The sequence below is a fragment of the Panthera pardus genome, unplaced genomic scaffold (genome assembly GCF_024362965.1).
Source record: "Panthera pardus isolate Hobbes unplaced genomic scaffold, ASM2436296v1 HiC_scaffold_6, whole genome shotgun sequence".
In the NCBI taxonomy this organism is placed as follows: Eukaryota; Metazoa; Chordata; class Mammalia; order Carnivora; family Felidae; genus Panthera; species Panthera pardus.
The window spans coordinates 65,267,915-65,286,451 of record NW_026526991.1 but is presented as its reverse complement, the minus strand read 5'-3'; the positions used below and the strand labels follow the sequence as shown (position 1 = coordinate 65,286,451).

Sequence of the window (18,537 nt, the reverse complement as noted above, 5' to 3'; positions counted from 1 at the left end):
ACCATTTAAAAGGGATTTGAGTCTTAAGCGATTTGCCTAACATAACATCATAAATTGCAGACTCAATATTTGAATCTCTGTATTCTGACTCCCTGTAACCTATGATTTTCATCCCATCTCTCACTGATGGCTCACTTCTCACTAAAGCTTAGGAAGAATGCTAGAGACTTGGTACTTGTCACATATATTATTTCCTTCTCAGCTTAAAGGCTATATAACAGAGGAAATTTAGGGACTAAGAAATTTTGTCATTATGTAACAGAGTTAGATTGAGCAGGACCAAAATTTTGAGTGAGCCTATGAAAGCCTTTATAAGGATTCTTGTAAAATAAAACTTTAAGAAGGAATATTCCATCCAAATATTGCTTTGTAATTCAGAAGCCTTAAATCACACCTTACAATGATTTGTGATTCACCTATCCTTCAAGTCAGATCCTAGTTGTGGAGAAAGTATGAAGATTAAGGGAAAGGTAACTAGGGAGTGGGGTCAATTAGAAAAGATTTCTTAAAATAAATGAATCATTATTAAGGTTTGAAGGACAGGAATTACATTGGCAGAAAGGATGGGGCTAGAATACTGCCATTAGGAGATCTGATCTAAGCAAAGGCATAGAAGGGACATGTAGGGGCTCCACCTGGTATAGCTATAGCTAAGGGGGCAGTAGTTGAAAGCAATATGGGAGGAAGTCAGAGACCAAGGTAAAATGAGAGCATAACAGCAGTTCTTTAAAGTAGAAGTAAAAGTCATGTAACTCTACCAACTTAACTTTCTGTGTCCTCTTGTGTCCCCCATCTGTATGCACATATAATCTTAATAGTTGTAATCATAGTGAGTGTACTTTTGTGGTATATTCTTTTCGTTTAAAGTTTTCTTTGATTCACCTCTCTGTAACTGCTTACACTGTGCTAATATGTGTATGTGTTCATTTAAGAATTTCTAGACAATGGATCTGGTATATATAATGATTTACCAAAGTTAATATGAACATATTTTACTAAATGGATATTCTGCTGGAACTGAGAAGTCAAGATGAACACAGATATTTGAATAATAATTTCTGTGGCTATTTATTGAGCCATTATTGCATGTCAGAAGCTTTTATGCACATGTTTCTAATCTGTATAACTATTATACCCAATTTATAGATAAGAAAAGATGGACACAGTAAAAACTAATTTGCCCAAACATATTTGGTATTAAGTGACACTTTTCTACTATACCCTGCTTTCTTTTTCATTGTCTTATCAGGTATCTCTGTTTGCCTTTATTTTTTAGTCTTTGCCTTTCTAGTCTATATATGTCGCCCTTTAGACATTACTGTCATAATTTGAGAGAGAGGATAAAAAAAACCCACAGTTTTAAGTGAGGATGTAGCCAGCTACTCTCTAGATGGCTTAACACTAACAATTTTTCCTTACCAACTAGAAACTTGAACAATAAACTCCTTGGTAATCTAGATTGCTACTGGTTCTTTTTTTCCTAAACATATTGTAAAATATCATCGAGTCATATGGTCTGTAATATCACTTCAGAACTGAGATACTTTTGACCACTGGAAAAGAACAGTCCCAAAGGAACAGCTTATATTCACATCCTAATTTCTTACAAGCTACTTCAGACTCTTAAAATATGAAATCGCATGTCTACATGCTTTGTGAGGACTCCTGATTTGATAAGATCCAAATATGATTTAATAAGCAAGTTCTTTCAGTTAATTTTACCACTGTTGTTCAACTCTGTGTGATGACCTGACTTACTGGTGTTTTTTGTTTTTGTTTTGAGCCTATGCACGTGTACCATACTCCAATAAGGCCAAGTGCCGGGAATATGGAGTTCTACAAAACATATGAAGCATCATTAATTTTCTGCTAATAAAAACTACTGACTGTTCCCTCTTTTGATTGTTTTTTTTAATTTTTTTTAACGTTTATTTATTTTTGAGACAGAGAGAGACAGCATATGAGCAGGGGAGGGGCAGAGAGAGAGGGAGACACAGAATCTGAAGCAGGCTCCAGGCTCTGAGCTGTCAGCACAGAGCCCGATGCGGGACTCAAACTCACGGACCGCGAAATCATGACCTGAGCCGAAGTCGGCCGCCCAACCGACTGAGCCACCCAGGCGCCCCTCTTTTGATTGTTTTTATGAGAAGAGGGAAATGTCCTCAGAGAAGTAAAGGTGTTTGCTTTGGCTTTGCTTGGATTTCTCCTTTGATTGGCTAGAGGTGTTAGAATGAATAAGTTTTAGGTTTTCAGCAAATATAATCGGGTACAAATATTTTCTAACATTAGTGAGTGGTTTAGATAGAGTATTATCCCTTGAAATAGTTGGCTGTGGAATTGCCAGAGATGTGTTTCCATTATAACATTATTTTCTTTAAAAAAGAATTTTTTTTTAATGTTTATTTGTTTATTTTGAGAGAGAGAGCTCACGAGCAGGGAAGGGGCAGAGAGAAAGGGAGAGAGAGAATTCCAAGCAGGCTCCCAGCACAGAGCCCGATGTGGGGCTTGAACTCAAAAACCGTGAGATCATGACCAGAGCTGATGAAATCAACAATCGGATGCTTAACCGACTTGAGCCACCTACGCACCCCATAACATTGTCTTCTAATGCAGCAACCATAAACAAATGATAGTTAACATTTTTTTGGTACCAAGGAATACTGAAGGCAATAGCTAGAATCAATAATCTACATGTTAAATGCGTTAATTAAAGGGCTTGCTTCAAATGATGGACATGTACGATATCTTAGAGATATGAATAGTACTACAGGCAAAACTATTCTGAGCAACTAAATAAATTACATAGAAGCTTTAGAATAAATTAAACAAATGTGAAGATAGTAAAAAGTCCTAGTAAGGAAGGAAGGCAATACAGAACATTCATTTACCAGTCTTTTCCCTTAGTGGCAGTGACAAGTCATCTAAAACCATCTTTCATGACTGAAGAAATGATGTGGAAATTCTCTACACTGTTATAAGGCGCAGGCTTAATAAGACCTAGTGTCTAAGACCCCGCAATATTTAGCTGAATTTCATTAGCAGTTTCAGAATCCAGTGTATCAGATGCTGATTATGGTGTATTTCCATTCAGGAAAACCTTGAGACAGCAACTGCAAGCTCAGTGTCCTTGTGTATTGGCACGAGCAAGGTAACAGAAAGTCTGACTGTCTGAATGAGCTTTTCATCACTCTCTGAGAGGACTCATTGCTTGCAGTTATGGCCTCTAAAAACTGTTACCTCAAACCACAGGTACTTTTGAATCTCTTGGCCACAGATCTATATGAAGACCATCGTTTAGCTGAGGAACAGATGAAAAACTTGAGCTTAAGTTTCCGCATTGTTAGAAAGCAATATTACGATAAACTCTTGTTTTTAATCGTAAAAAGAAAAAGCCTCTGCTGTTTATCTTCATGCTTACCCTACTGTCCACTTTTGAACTCTTCCCACCTTTTCTATTTGTGATGCACTTATTTCAACTTTTTATTATGAAAACTTTCAAAGAGACAAAAGACATGGAAGGATGGTACAGAGTGTGTGTGTGTGATGTGTTTTGGTGGAACCATTTGAAAGCTGCAGGCATTATGACATGCCACCTCTAAAATGCTTTAGCATTGATGACCTAAAGATATGGTCATTCTACACAGTTGCAGTACATTATGTGATGTACTTTTAGGAGGCAAGTTATTATTATATTGCTTTGGTCAGTCTTGGCCTATCTATGGCGATGCTCTCAGCTACAAACGCCCGGGGGGGGGGGGGGGGGGGCATTCACCTGGGCCGCATATTACTTGTAATGAGGCCATATTTGAGCTAGCGTTGTGGCTGGATCAGCCCTGGTGGTTCTTAGGATTGTAAGACACCTCAACAACTGCCATCAGGGATCTTGGGAAAAAAACAAGCTTTTATTACTTACATGTCCTAGAGGGGACATGGCACGTCCAGTGCCATACAGCACAGGGTGCTTAAATAGAGCTCAGACTGGGGTTATGCCTTTATTGCAGGTGATGGTGGGTTACCTAAGGTTTTGTGGGTTCTTTCTTTATTGGTGAATTTAAAACATAAGAGCAGGAATTAAAGCGTGGGAAGGGAAAGTAGGGTCACTCAAGTTATATGGGTCACTCAGGGCTTTCTAAAAGAGGAACTTCCTGTGTGGGGTAGCCTGACTTTTTATTGTGCAGCTGGCAGTCTGTTTATCTGAGATGTCTTTGAAATGGAGGTCTGGACAATCAAAGCTTAGTGTCAGGCACTTAACATTACAATGACAAAAGCTAACTATCAGGCATTTATATTTTAGCATTTATTTGTTTTTGTGCTTTTCTTTAAACTTTTTACTTTTTTCTTTTTTAACATTTATTCATTTTTGAAAGAGAGGTGCAGAGAGACAGGGAGACCCAGAACTGGAAGCAGGCTCCAGGCTCTGAGCTGTCAGCACAGAGCCTGACACGGGCTCGAACTCACTAGCTGTGAGATCAAGACCAGAGCTGAAGTCGGACGCTTAACCGACTGAGCCACCCAGGCGCCTCATATTCATTTTTGTGTTTTAAAGACTTGTGAAAATCTTCAGGAAAATTGCAAATGTTCATCAGGCTTTTCTCTGAGAAAATATCCCAACAGCCTCAGTTAACCAGTAGATTGCTCTATTTAATACTTGGCTGATGACATAAGACCTTTTGTAGATGTTATCAATAGATGGCAAGACAACAAACAAGAAATAGAAGCACTTACTGCTTTTTATAGTGGGGTTTTTGGGCACGAAAATATGCACTTTTTTTAATGGCATGGGCAGATGGTTGTTCATACACTGCCTCTGAATTTCTTACGATCACCAGTGAGTCAATCAAAAAACAAACTTTATTTAAATGGATTCCAGTCATCCCTACAGGGGGAAAAAATCCAACACAGTGTACTTCGTAGCTCCTACTGCCACAGAAAAGTCTGATTGTGATGATGCAGAATTTTTTTTCTTGCTAAACGTGTCATGTGACATTCTACTTTTTCATAATAAAGATTGTAAGCTGCAAAAAGCTTACTTGTTTGCGGAAGTCTTAATAAATATTTTACAAGCTTTGCCAGAGACAAATTTGTCATCTGGTGGACACAGCGTCTGCATCTTAAGGTGATTCAGCAACAGAAAGGAGGTAGGGTCAAAATTGAGGCCTGGCAGCTCCTGTCTCAGTTGTGCTTTTGTTTTGCTTTTAGGTATTCCAAATGCTGCTAGAGTTCTCGGAGCAAAGTATTGCCAAGGTTTGGAGAATGCTTTCTTAGCAGAGTATTGCTACCCTACAATAGTTGGATCTTCTCTCTTGTCTGGTGCTTCTGGATTAATATGCCATCCAAATTTGTTTCATTACAAGTCTATTTATTAACATCATGCATAATGATGTTTTTTTGTTTTTTTTTTTGTTTTTTTTTTAGAGAGCATGAGTGTGCACGTGCACGCAAGGGAGGGGCAGGGAGAGAGAGAGAGAGAGGGAGAGGGAGAGGGAGAGGGAGAGGGAGAGGGAGAGGGAGAGGGAGAGGGAGAGGGAGAGGGAGAGGGAGAGGGAGAGAAAACACCAAGCAGGTTCTGCTCTGTTAGTATGGAGCCCAGGGTGGGGATCAAACTCAGCGAGCTGTGAAATCATGACCTGAACTGAAACCAAGAGTCAGATACTTAACCAACTGAGCCACCCAGGTGCCCCACATCATACATAATTCTTATCAAACCTGTGTTCTCTGGCACTTCATATAAAGGAATTTCCTCCTTGAGAAAATGACCCTGCCTTATCTTTTTTTGTATACCTCACACTATAGTCCCTGTATTAACTACTTTCTGCTAACATCACTAAATATTGAGCTAAATTGAGTCAGCATTCATATATATGTATACGTATATGTTTATGTATGTGTGTATATATGATTAGTTTTACAATCAGAAACAAGAGTAGAACTTTTATTAACCCTGTAGATCTATTCCTTTGCAAAAGGGGAAATCAGAATGAATAGAAAATTCAAAGAGAGTTGGAACATTTCATATCTGGGCAAGTATCAAAATTTTAGATTTTTATTTCACCACTGAGTAAAACTGATACAGTAAGGAAAATTACTTGTATCCAGAGGTTGCAGACTAAGGCAAACTACTGTCTTTCTATATGTTGAAGGTAGTGGGCTCTTTTACAAGAACATAGAAAGCTTTACGTGCCATTTACATTTGCAGTGGAGAAAATTCTCAGTACCCATTTGACGTTCATTTTCTGTAGAAAGCCTATCAGAAACCTTTGATTTCATTTTTTCTGGATTATTAAATGTTTACCTGAAACCAGCACAATGTATATATGTCTTTTAACTACTCTGCCTCCTTAAGACTAAAGTGCCACAAACAAAAACAAATGAGCAAAGGGAAAAAAGAGAGAGAGAGTGACAAACCAAGAAACGGACTCAACTACAGAGAACAAACTGATGGTTACCAGAGGGGAGGGATGGGCTGACCAGGTGATGGGGATTAAGGAGGACACCTGTTGTGATGAGCACTGGGTGATGTACAGAATTGTTGAATCAAGGGGCGCCTGGGTGGCTGAGTCAGTTAAGTGTCCAACTTTGGCTCAGGTGATGATCTCCAGGTTGGGTACTTCGAGCCCTGTGTTGGGCTCTGTGCTGACAGCTCAGAGCCTGGAGCCTGCTTTGCAGTCTGTGTCTCCCTCTCTCTCTCTGCCCCTCCCCTGCTTGTGCTCTCTCGGAAAAATAAAAATAAATAAATAAACAAATAATAAATAAATAAACAAACATTAAAAAAATAAGAATTGTTGAATCAAAAAAGAAAAAAAAAGAATTGTTGAATCACTGTATTGTACTCCCAAAACTACTATTATGCTGTATGTTAACTAACTGGAGTTTAAATAAAACCTTTGACAAAATAGACCAAAGTGCCAGTGGACTTGGTGCAACTGTGGTAAAGTGTTGAGAATATACAAAATCCTAATTGTGGATAAATTTACCATGCCCTAGTACGGATATTGCCTGGTAAAATGTATTAGAAGCAAAGCTGTCTGATTTTATAGACCAAAATATAAAATAAAAAATATGTGACTTTGTATGTGGAAATACGTAACTTCCAGAACTTTTGCTTTAGCACAGTTTAGCTAGAAGTGTTCTGTAGCTCGCTACTGCCACCTACTGGTTCTCAATTCTTGGACTTCTAGCTACTGGTTTACTGTAATACACAGAAATAAAAGGGAATTAAAGAAAAAAAAGAAACAAAAGGGAATTAGGTCTATTTATTGGAATCCTTAAAATGTCCTTTGCTGAGGGTAAGACAATTTGTATGTGGTCCACACAGGGTTTACTTTGTAGTATGCTTTCAGTGAACCAACTCATAAGTCTGTCTCCTCTGTTAACAATGTGCTATTTCTGTTTGAGTTTCTGATCAAACCTTTTTTCCCTTTGTCATCTTTTCCTAGTTTAATGGATCGAGAAGTGGCATTGCTTGCTGAAATGGACAAAGTGAAAGCTGAAGCAAGTAAGACTGATCTGTAGTTAAAGCTATTACCAGTTAGTAGTTATCTGCCTTTCAACCCTCATAACAAAAGCTCAATATAAATGTCACTGTAGGAGTTTATATATTTATTTGAAGAATCTTGAGAAGCTGTACTGCCCTGGCATATGAATCCTGTCAGGTGAAACAACTTTACAAGAATCTGGTTTTTAATATTTTTGAATGTTAATATTTTGAATGTTCAATGTCTGAGGGACTGCATCATGGTATTTGCCACCACAACATCATCTTAGGAAAATAAAGTATCCTTGCCAGGTGCCTGGGTTTTGTCTTATTTTGGGTTTTACTTCCAGTGATTGAATAATTCCATTGGGTTTTTTTTTTCTACTTGGAAAAAAAAAATGTTTGGCATAATCAGAGTTAACTTCACCAGCTTGCCCACAACTTAGTGTATGCATCACTGTCATTACCTATCTGAGAACTTTCTTGGTTTTCTCAGTTTGTAGAACAGTCTTCACTCCGTGTCTGTTATCATTAGATAGAGGAAGTCAATGAAATGAGGGTTTAGGATACCATGACTAGGATTCCATGAAAGCTTACTAAAATAGATTCTGGAGGAGTAGAGTCTAACTTGGGTAATTTGTGGGGTTTTGTAACCAAAGAACCAGATACCTGTTTTTTGTCATTCCTGTTGAGGGTTAGGTACAAGATACACAGCTGTATGGAAAGAAGGGAGTATCTGTTACAGCTTCTACAATGGCATTGATGTGGGCTTTTCAGCAGCAGGTTTGACCTTCATGCTTTGAATGCTAGATTTGTAATTTGGAGGGTTGTTTCTTTTAACCTGCTCTCAGACTGGTACGAATGGCAATAGGTTGAGGTGATGACTCACAATTAAACCATTTGTGTTTATGCTCATGGGCCAGAGGAGGCACTGAGCTGAGTTCTCTTTTGATCTGTTTTGACCTGAAATGTTGAACAGGTGCTGTCCACTGTTTTTCAGAGGTGAGATTCATTTAAATTGAGTGGTATATCCTGAAATTTCTAAATGTGACCATTTCAGTCCATTCGTGTACTGTGTGTTCTATTTTGAGCATAAAGTTTCAAATAAAGCTAGTAAGAAGACGTAGTCCTTACTTTTGAGAAGGTGCTTTTTAAAAATATATCTTTTATAGAAAATGCCAAACATTTCAAAATGGCTAATATAATTAACTGCTACCGTCCAGCTTCAACCAATTATCAATTCATGGCAAATCTTATTTTATCAAATTAAGAGCTACAGTTTTACTTAATTTTGTCAGTTGTATATCTGTATCTCCTTTCTTTCATGCTAAAATCCTGGATCTCAGTGTTAGTAAATGTAATTATTCATTTACCAATACTGTCAAGAAGGTGCTTCTTTTTTTTCTTACACGTTTAATAGTTTTATTGATTTATATGTTCATAGTACTTCACAGTTCAGAGTTTTTTCATTCATTTCTCTATGATCTTCATATTACCCTTATGAGGTAATTAGGTTTTCCTTTTTTTTTTTTTTTTTTTTTAAATAAATGAAGAAATGAGTCCTTTGGAGAAAATGTGTCTTGTCCAAAGTTGTGTAATTGGGTCCACTGATTTGTGTGGAGTTCTTGACATGACACATTTCCTCCATGATGGGATCTGTAGTTTTGTCTTAGAATCCTAGAATGCAGATTCCTGAGAGCAAATGGATTTGACACAAAATGGCAGACAGGTTTTATCTTGGGAGCCAGACCAGTAGATCATTTGTAACTATTGGGCCTTAGTGTCAAGAAATTTTTGTAGGCATATCCCTCACTTACTGGGAAAGTGTGTGCTTATTAATTAAGCTCATGTGGGGAGGGCAGCCCGTGGGTGGTATATCCGTGACAATCAGGATAATAAGTAAACTTGCTAAAGGCATTCAACTCTCTGGAATACCTGATGTAGCTCTTGGAAAATTCTAGTTATTTTCTAACATAAATTTGGCTGATTTCTAAGTGGGTTACAGGATTCTATGTATAACAGTTAGGAATTGAGTTTGACTGCATGCAACAGAGTGGCCTAAATAAATGTGAGTTTATTTCTTTCTCTCATGAAATGAAAAATCCAGAGGTAAGTGATCGGGGCTGGCAGGGCGTCTCCAAAATGACATGAGGGACCCGAGCTTCTCTGTCTTTATACTCAGCCATCCTTAGAGTGTACCTATGGTCAAAAGATCCCTGCTAAGTCTCCAGTTGAGGAGAGGCAATATGTTACATGCTGGCTAGGACTCCTGTAAACCTCTCCCTGTGAGTTCTGCTTAGATCTCAGTGACTAAACCATATCACACGACTGTCTTATCCAGCAAAGCCAGGAAATGTAGATTTTTACTTAAGCAGATTGGTACCCAAAACACTGGACTTCCGATAGGAAAAAGAGGAGAATGGATATGCAGTTGCTAACAGTCTTTTTGCTATTGTCCACCCCTCAGCTACCCGATATCCTCTTTTTTAAAAAATGAGAACACACTCCTCTCCTCCTCAATGACAACACCTCCAAAGTCTCATCTAGTTAGTATATTTAGCTGAAAGTCCAGGGCTTCGGGGTCATTTCAGATCTTTCAACAGATCTGGAAATGGCATGTTGTGGTCTGGGGTCCCATGAACTAGAGGAAAAGTTAAATGCCCCTTCCTCCAATATTATATAAAGAAGAGCATAATTAGAGTAAAAAGTTCCCACCTGGAAAAGCAATGATCAAATTGTACTGGGCAGGAGTAGCAGAATCCCTGGCCTTGTGGCAGAGATAACGCCTTCGTTCATATGGCAGCACCTAGTTCTGCTTCCTTGGAGGATTTCTTTGGCTCACATCCTCTGTAACCCCTGGTTCTCTGCTCTGAGAGATTTTTTTTTTTTTCATATTGTCTGTTATCCTCTGTGGCCATATCTGAGTTATACATCTGGGAGCATGCCAAAGATTATACTTCTTAAAAGGCTGTCAACAACCTAAGTATCCGCCGTTAGGGGACTTAGTAAATAATTGTAGTATACCTAAGTAGTAGAAAACCATGTGGCTGTTAAACAGTGAAGGAGAGCCAGCGTATTAATAGGCAATGAACTTCAAGGTATGTCAAGTAAAAATAGCTTAGGTAAAGGAAAGGACCACATATATGACATACTCCTATCTGTAAGGAGGGGAAAGAAGGGAGAGAGATATTTGCTGTCAGAAGTAGGGGGGATGCTTTTACTTTTCATTTTATACCCATTTATTCTAGGTGAATTTTTTTTACCCTGGGTACCTATTTCTGTTTTAATTTATATGTTTCTTGATTAAAAAAAATTTTTTTGACTGGAAAGAGAAGAAAGAGAAATAACAAATGATTTATGAGTCTTTATGATTCATAAAAAGTGTTTACCATTTAACTGCCTTCAGAGTCCCTCAAGAAGCTGGAAACTGGACCTTTGGTATTTTCATTTTCTGGATGGGTGGGCAGCTAAGCCTTTGGCTGTTCAAATATGTACTGCAAGGCCCATATTTCCAATTCTCCTTTATCCTATTTAGCAGAAGATAAGAGTCCTACTCTCTTTTCCTCCACAGTGGAAATTTTGCTCAGCCGACAAAAGAAAGCCGAACTTCTAAAGAAGATGACTGATGTGGCTGTTCGAATGTCAGAGGAGCAATTGGTTGAGCTCAGAGCTGATATCAAGGTAAAACTTCTTTCTCCTTTCTGCCTTTCTTCTTACCCTCAGGGACTGAAGCAGCAAATCTCCATAATTCATCGCCATATCTAATATATTGAACTCATGATCTTCCCTTCTCAAAGCTAACCGTCTTCCATGTTCCCTTTCTCTGTAAATGGTACTGTCATCTATCCAGGTGTCCAACCTGGAAGCCTTAGGAATTTCTCCTTTCCCATATTAAATCTGTCAGCAGACCCTGTCTGTTTGACCTCCTCCCAAATCTCAGATCTGACCTTTTCTCTTCAATCTTCACCACCACCATCGTGATCCAGCTACTGTTGTCTCTTGCTTGGACTTCTGTAATGGCCTCTTAACTGATTCCACCCGTCTATTCTGCCACTGCCCTGCCCTCCCAGCTCTCCATATCTGTTCTCACACCTCATTAAACTGCTTCAAACCTCCCACTGCTTTTAGGATAAAGACTGTAATCCTTAACACGGCCTCTAAGGGCTCTGCAGGGTCCGGCTCTGCCACCATCTTATTTCACACCATACTCCCCTTGTTCTCTGGCCATCTTTGCTTCTCCTTCCCACAAACATAGTCTCTTCCCTCCTGCTGGAGGGCTATATGTATGCTTTTTGATCTGTACAAAACGCCCCACCCAACTACTCCCAGCACACAGATAACTGACCTGCTCGTCCTTTTAACTTTCATGTCATGCCCCCTATCTTGTATGTTCATAGCATAGTTATCATTTTATATGCATTTGACTGATCTGTCTTCCCAACTAGATTGTGAACTTTACAGTGGCAGGAACCAGTGTGCCTCCAGTGTCTAGCATAGTGCCTTGGCATGTAGTAGGGATTCAGTAAATATTGAAATGGTTGGTTGGTTGATTCTGATTTTAGAAGAGAAAAATGAGCAACTTGAGATACTGATTGTATTGTATCTGTTTGTGAAGATTCTTAGGTTCGACACTCATGTATTTTAAATTCTTTAAAAAAATTTTTTTTTAATGTTTATTTCTTTTTTGAGTGGGAGGGGGAGAGAGAGAGAGAGAGACAGAGCACAAGTGGGGGAGGGGCAGAGAGAGAGAGGGAGACACAGAATCTGAAGCAGTCTCCAGGCTCCGAGCTGTCAGCACAGAGCCCAACAGCAGAGCTCAAACTCTCAAATCGTACCGTGAGATCATGATCTGAGCCAAAGTCAGACGCTTAACCAACTGAGCCACGTAGGCGCCCCTCATACATTTAAAATTCTTATATAAAGAACAATGTTTCTGAGACTAAGCATGGAGACCTGAGAGACGTTGGGATATTTGCGGGTAGTTGTGGACACTGGAATTCTAAATAATTGTTTATAAACCGTTAGCTGTGTGAAGAAGAGGAGTTGGCTGTTCCTACTCCTGAGCCCTAACCTCTGCTCTTTCTGAACACATGAGACTTCTTGCCATACTTAAGAGGAATACTTGCTGCACAGGCTATATAACAGCCTTTGTAAAATAAAAACCTAGATGGGAAATCATCTAAGACCTTCCAGGTATCCTTATCGTTCTGACCCAGTCTTTCACACTCAGTCTTTCACTTCTCCCCTTAGATGCTATTGGGGTGAAATAGCAAAATGATGCCAGTATGAAATTACCATTTCTGATTAACTAGAACTATAATACTAAAAATTATAGAAAGTCTTCTTCACTGACATGAAGATGCCAGTCAGTCTTGTTCAACTATCTGGGAGAAGCCGGAAACCCCTTTGGAATTAGATGAGAATCCTGGCTCTCACAGGCTTCATCTGTTCTCCTTCCCACGTGGTTGAAAAGCTGCTAGAAATATTTCTGCAGGCTGACTAAGGATCTGTTTCTCTCCACATATTCAGTGTACTGAAGTGGGTGCTGTGCAATTTAAATGTCTTATTTCCAGATCATGTTATTTCCGTCATTCTTGTTATGTCTCTGGCTCAACAAACCCTAGAATTTGTTTCAGAATTACTCTCAGACTGATATTACATGTCTGAAGGCTCTATGTTACAGAGGTTCATGTGCTTTCCTGAGCCACAGTGTACTCTCAGGACTTCAGGGTTCACAGGGAATTTTGATTTCTCCTTTACCATCTACTGCTTCTAGATCCATCCCAAGGATTCTGATGTTTTTGATTATACCCCTTGAAAATCCAAAGTGGAATTAGACCACCTGCTAGAGGACTGTTCTGAGGAGTTTGATTCTTGTAAATGATATGTAGGCCTTTAACTTTTCCTTTTTGCCTCCTTTTCATCTGGGGGTAAAAAAAAAAAAAAAAAAAAAAAAAAAAAAAGATTCCAGGCTACTTTGGAAATTGTTTATTTAAAGACACCCCCAGAAGCACTTTATTCCTGACATGATAGTTAGTTTTGACCCAAGGGGTTGGTTATGTCTCAGCTCAGTCTGCTTAAAAGGATTAAATTACTTGCAGCATAAACCCTTCTCATTTGCAAGGTTGGATTTTCACATGAATGATTTTCCATCTCAAGAAGTTGTCCCCACTTCAAGGACTAACAAATCCTACTTTATAAAGGGATGAAGTGGGTTGCCTAAGGAGGTTCCTATTAAAGAACACCAAGCCCTCTATTTACATGGAATCATTGTTGTAACGTACGAGCATTTTTGCTGCCTCTGCTTCTGTATAAAATGGAACAATGTGGAGAGTAGCCAACAGTGGAAAGATGGCCCTCTACTGGAAACTTTTTCTTCTTTCGTTACAATTTCTCTTCATCATCTCTGATGGGCTTTGGCCATCAGGTAGCATTTCATAAAGCTCCCCAACAGACTTACCTTTGAACCTTAGCAAAATGGCTGAATTCCATCAGTCACCTGGCATAGGCAATATGATGGCCATTTAGTAAAATTTGAAGCAACAAAAAGACAATGGAAAATAGTTTTTTTCATCTGTTTATAAGAAGCCATGGATTCCATGTATATCACCTGTCTCACCCGGAGGCTTTTCTTTGTCCTTTCTCCAGCACTTTGTTAGTGAGCGTAAATACGATGAGGACCTGGGACGAGTAGCTCGGTTCACCTGTGATGTAGAGACGCTGAAGAAGGACATTGAGTCATTTGGACAAGGTAGGATGGCGAGAGATTCTGGGCGCTGGAGATGGTGAGGAGGGGACTCCGTCTCCTGATCCGAGACTAAAGTTTTGGCTTGGCTTCTCCACTGATTCTGCTTTAATGCCTCTTGTGTTTTTGTATGCTTTTGTGAAAAGCAGTTCTGAGATACTTAAGAAGTCACAGGATGCAGATTCTTTGAGCTTAAAGGATGGGCATTTTCTGGCTCCCTAAATCTGCAATGTTATTTTTTCATCCTTTTCTGCTGGGTTGAGTTGTGTGTGATACATAGTGTAAAGAGCGGGAGCTCTGAGTCAGACCGAGCTGGAATCCTTGCCTTTACATTAACCTCTCAGAACTTTATTTTATTCATCTCCCAAATGGAGATAATAACACCTACCTTTCCTGGCACATAATAGGTGCTTAAATAATAGCTTTAAGGCCGGGGGCGGGGGGTGTCCTTAAGGTGAGAGCTTATGGGGCACACCAGTCAAACCCTGAGCTCAGGTCCTTTGTTCTTTCTCTGTCAGTATAAAAGTGAAAGGTCGGACCTAGAGCAGTGATTGTGAACTCAACATTAGACCAGACTTAAAACCAAAAAAAAAAAAAAAGTAAGGGGTAGTTTTAAGCCATTGAATTCTGACAAAATTTGAAGTGAATATATTACTATTTTTTAGATATTTTGAGTTGAGGATTATTTTTGCAGAAAGAACCTTGGGAAGATACATGTTTATTATAAAGACTAGTTCTGTTCATATTTAATCCTGATTATTTATACCTTGCATCATTCAAATTTTTAAAAAGGGATTTAGCTTTCTATTTACCTTTTTCTTTCTTTGTGAAGTCTGTACTTCAGAATGTTCCTTCATAGGAAACTGAACATATGGCCCATACTATTGTTCCTAGGCTTAGTCAGCTGCTGGAGCCGCAGCCAGGAGTTTAGTAGGAAATGCCGAGAAGTCATGAGTTGGTGGGGGAATGACTACTCCGATCTTACGCTGTTCTCCTGCCTCTAAGAGTTCCTTTACAAAGCAGTGGGGGATTCACTAACTGGAATTTAAATAAAAACTTGAAAGGAAAAAAAAAAAAGCAATAGGGATTTGGAAGGAGTGGAGGAAGAGGGCAGAAGGGAGATTTTGCTTCCTGTTGCTTTATTTATAAGCTTATCTTTACAACTACTCCAGTAGACAGTTCTTTGTCTCAAATTGCTTATCGTGAAGTGGAGAAATAGGGAAAACCTTACCATCGTGCTCTTCTGTCCTATGACAACCTATTTCTCCTATTTCTGTCCAGTGTCCCATCCAAAGAACAGCTACTCAACCAGATCCCGATGCAGCACAGTTCCATCTATGTCCTTGAGTAGCCCGTGTGATGCCTCTGCCGCTTCCTCTTCCACCTGTGCCTCTGCTCCCAGCCTTACAAGTGCTAACAAGAAAAACTCGGCACCAGGAGAGACTCCTGCACCCATAGCAAACTCCAGTGGCCGGCCCTACCAGCCTCATCGAGAGGTAACCTAGCTTCCACACCAAGCCACTTATGGAGAAAAGTTACCAGACTGTCACAGTTTAATTGCTGACAGCTCAGTACATTACCTTCCTCTCTTTATGGCCATTCCACACCTATTTTGAATCCCTCCAGCCCCAGTTAGTTCCCGAGAAAGCATTTGGTACTTCTGTTCCAAACCACCAGCTAGCTTAGACTTCCTGTTGCCAAGACTGCTGACTTTCTGATGTTGGCGGGAGTCCTAGCTATTGTAGGTAGTATCGCCTGGTAATTAGTCACTGTGGGAGTCATGCACCCATCTCGAGGTAGATGAGTACACAGTGGCAGGTTCACCAGAGTGCATCTGAAGCAGCAGCTCCCTAGGAGCACCGCGTCAAATATCCGGGAGAGAGAGTGAACCTGGTGGGGTGGAGGGCAAACACCAGAGAGTTGAAGCATAATCCAGAGGTTCTTTTCTTGGTTTGAAGAAGATGCACAAGAGCAATCCAAGGCAGCGCTGTTAGCAATCCTGCAGAACTGGTATTACATTGGAAGTAGAGGACAAAAATAAAACCACATGCCATAAGCTTTCTGGGTTGTAATGTGAGAGATGTCCTAAATGTCACAGCAGCATGATTTAATCTGTGCTTCATAATGTATAGCCAAGCAGATTGTAAAGACGTTTATTTTATTATTCCAGGTGTTCATTATCTTTACAAATGGCTTACAGTCCTCAGAGTTCAGGCATGTGATAAGATACTTGCCCAGTAAAGGGCTTGTAACAGCCCAAGAGTGTTCTTTCTTCCTCCTTAGCTTTCTTTTTGTGTCCAGCTAAAGAAAAGTGAAGTCCTCTTCAGTGGAGAGCCTAGGGATGAAAGGTGGGGTAAAATAGTGGAAGATACATGAATTCTGGAGTAGTGGGCTAAGTTGGATTGGCTGACAGAATTCTGGGAGTCTCGAGAGAGAGCTGAGTCCCAACTATGGGATACCACAATTTAGGCTTTAAGAATACTCCTGTAAGCTGAACTGGAACAGACAGAGTGCCATAATGCCAGAGTTCTTTGAACATTGTATTCTTTTATCCTCAGGTATTGCCGGGGAACAGACGAGGAGGACAGAGCTACAGGCCACAAGGCCAAAAGTCGAATGACCCCATGAACCAAGCGCGACATGACAGTGTGGGTCGTTACAGAAATAGCTCATGGTATTCATCTAGTTCCAGGTATCAGAATGCTCCATCCCAGGCATCAGGAAACATTAGTGAACGGGGCCAGGCCCACTCTGCAGGGACCAATGGAACTGGAGCCAGCATGGAGCCCTTCCCCCCCAAGCCCTCATTCAAAAAGGGGCTCCCCCAGCGCAAACCTAGGACCTCTCAGCTTGAAGCTGTGAACTCTTGAAGGCAGCTCCAACTGGCCTCTCTCCTCTATCCCACACAATTCAACTTGGTAACTGGACTTTAGGAAACTTATAGTTAGATGTAATAACAAAAAGAAGTTTACACATACCACTTTTTATGCCATTCTGAATATTTTGGGTTTCTTCTCTCCTCATTTCCTCTTTACCATTTTTGGAGGGGAAGCTGTTCTTTCCCTTGACCTTTCCCAATGGTACGGATTGAGTCTGATTGGTCACTTCCACCAGGAATCACAGGCAACCGATGCCAGGTTTCCCAAGGGTAAGCGATGTTCTTCCCAGTGCACCCAACCTTTCAGTTCCCCGAAGAGGCCTTCCTCAGCAACTCCCTACTGTTGAGGCTCTCAGGAGGAGATGGATCAGAACTAGTCCAGTTGCCTTTGCAGCCTAAGCAGAAGCGACACGTTCCTGGCAGGTTCCCTCTACACAACAGTATAACCAGGAAAGGCAGCGAGGGAATTGTGTACTACATTGAATTAACCAGAGAAGCAGAAATTTAATTGGTAAAAAGGAAGGAACGCTGGGAAACATTTGAGAATCTGCCTCTGCTCCCAGAACATGCCTAAGATTGACACACTCAGGTCAGGGTTTTAGTCTCCTGCTTGGCGCTATAGCTTAATCTGTAGTCTCTTCAGAATGCCCAAAGCCTCGTTTCCTATGGCCTTAGACTGCAAACCAGTCTAGGGAAGTCTGTGGGAAAGAAGCATTTAATTAAAGGGAAAAAAAAGTGTTTCTTTGTTTCAAGAATGTTTGAAGATTTTTGTTGTTATTGTTCTCCCTTGTTCCTGAATCCTATTCTTATCCTCAACCAAATTTATAGCAATATAATTAGTGTTAATCTAAGGTGTTACCCATCAACAAATTGCCAGTCTTTATAGTTGGAAAAATAAAAACAACTGCATAATGTTCCCACATTTGTTTCACGGCAGCAAATGACTTCATTTCATTCTCTGGTTTCCTTTGGGCCTCGTGGGGTAGAAGTCACCCGGACAGCTTGTTCGGGGCTTAAATGAGGATGTCAGAGACCTAAGTCATTTGTCCACTGCTTAGCTTCAGAACCAGATGAAAATGCGGAAGCCAGCATGAGCAAATGCAGCTGTTCCTTGTGGGAAAAGATTCCTAGTGTAGGGAACGGTGACTTTCCAAAGGAAGCTTGCCGGTTGAGAAAAACCACAGCTGCCAGCAGCTCTCCCGAGCAACCCCTCTCCTCCACTGCCTGTCCCTTGACAGGAGTAGTGAGTGTAACGGTATAATTGAGCTCCTGCATGTAGCAGGTGGCAGTGGGGCCAGACCCCTCACCCCGCCCCCACCCCCAGCATCTATGATTTAGCAACAGCAGAGCTTTTTCTTTCTCCAGCATTTGTTCTCTCGAGTCTGAAGCCCAGACTGTAAGTGGCAGTGGTGCAGAACTTAGCTGCCTCAGGGCTTCCCT

At 40.3% G+C, this 18,537-nt stretch overlaps 1 protein-coding gene across 3 annotated transcripts in view; it reads left to right on the top strand.

Annotated features, from left to right (window-relative positions):
* SPATS2 (spermatogenesis associated serine rich 2) overlaps positions 1-18,017 on the top strand; it is a 149,126-nt gene extending 131,109 nt beyond the window's left edge. For all 3 annotated transcript variants that reach the window (XM_019419247.2, XM_019419248.2, XM_019419249.2), the window contains 5 exons: positions 7,437-7,495; positions 11,046-11,155; positions 14,123-14,225; positions 15,501-15,715; positions 16,778-18,017. In XM_019419247.2, the coding sequence (XP_019274792.1) occupies positions 7,437-7,495; positions 11,046-11,155; positions 14,123-14,225; positions 15,501-15,715; positions 16,778-17,089 (799 nt within the window). In that variant the 3' untranslated portion in view covers positions 17,090-18,017. The remainder of the gene's footprint in view (positions 1-7,436; positions 7,496-11,045; positions 11,156-14,122; positions 14,226-15,500; positions 15,716-16,777) is intronic.
* The last annotated feature ends 520 nt before the right edge of the window (positions 18,018-18,537 follow it).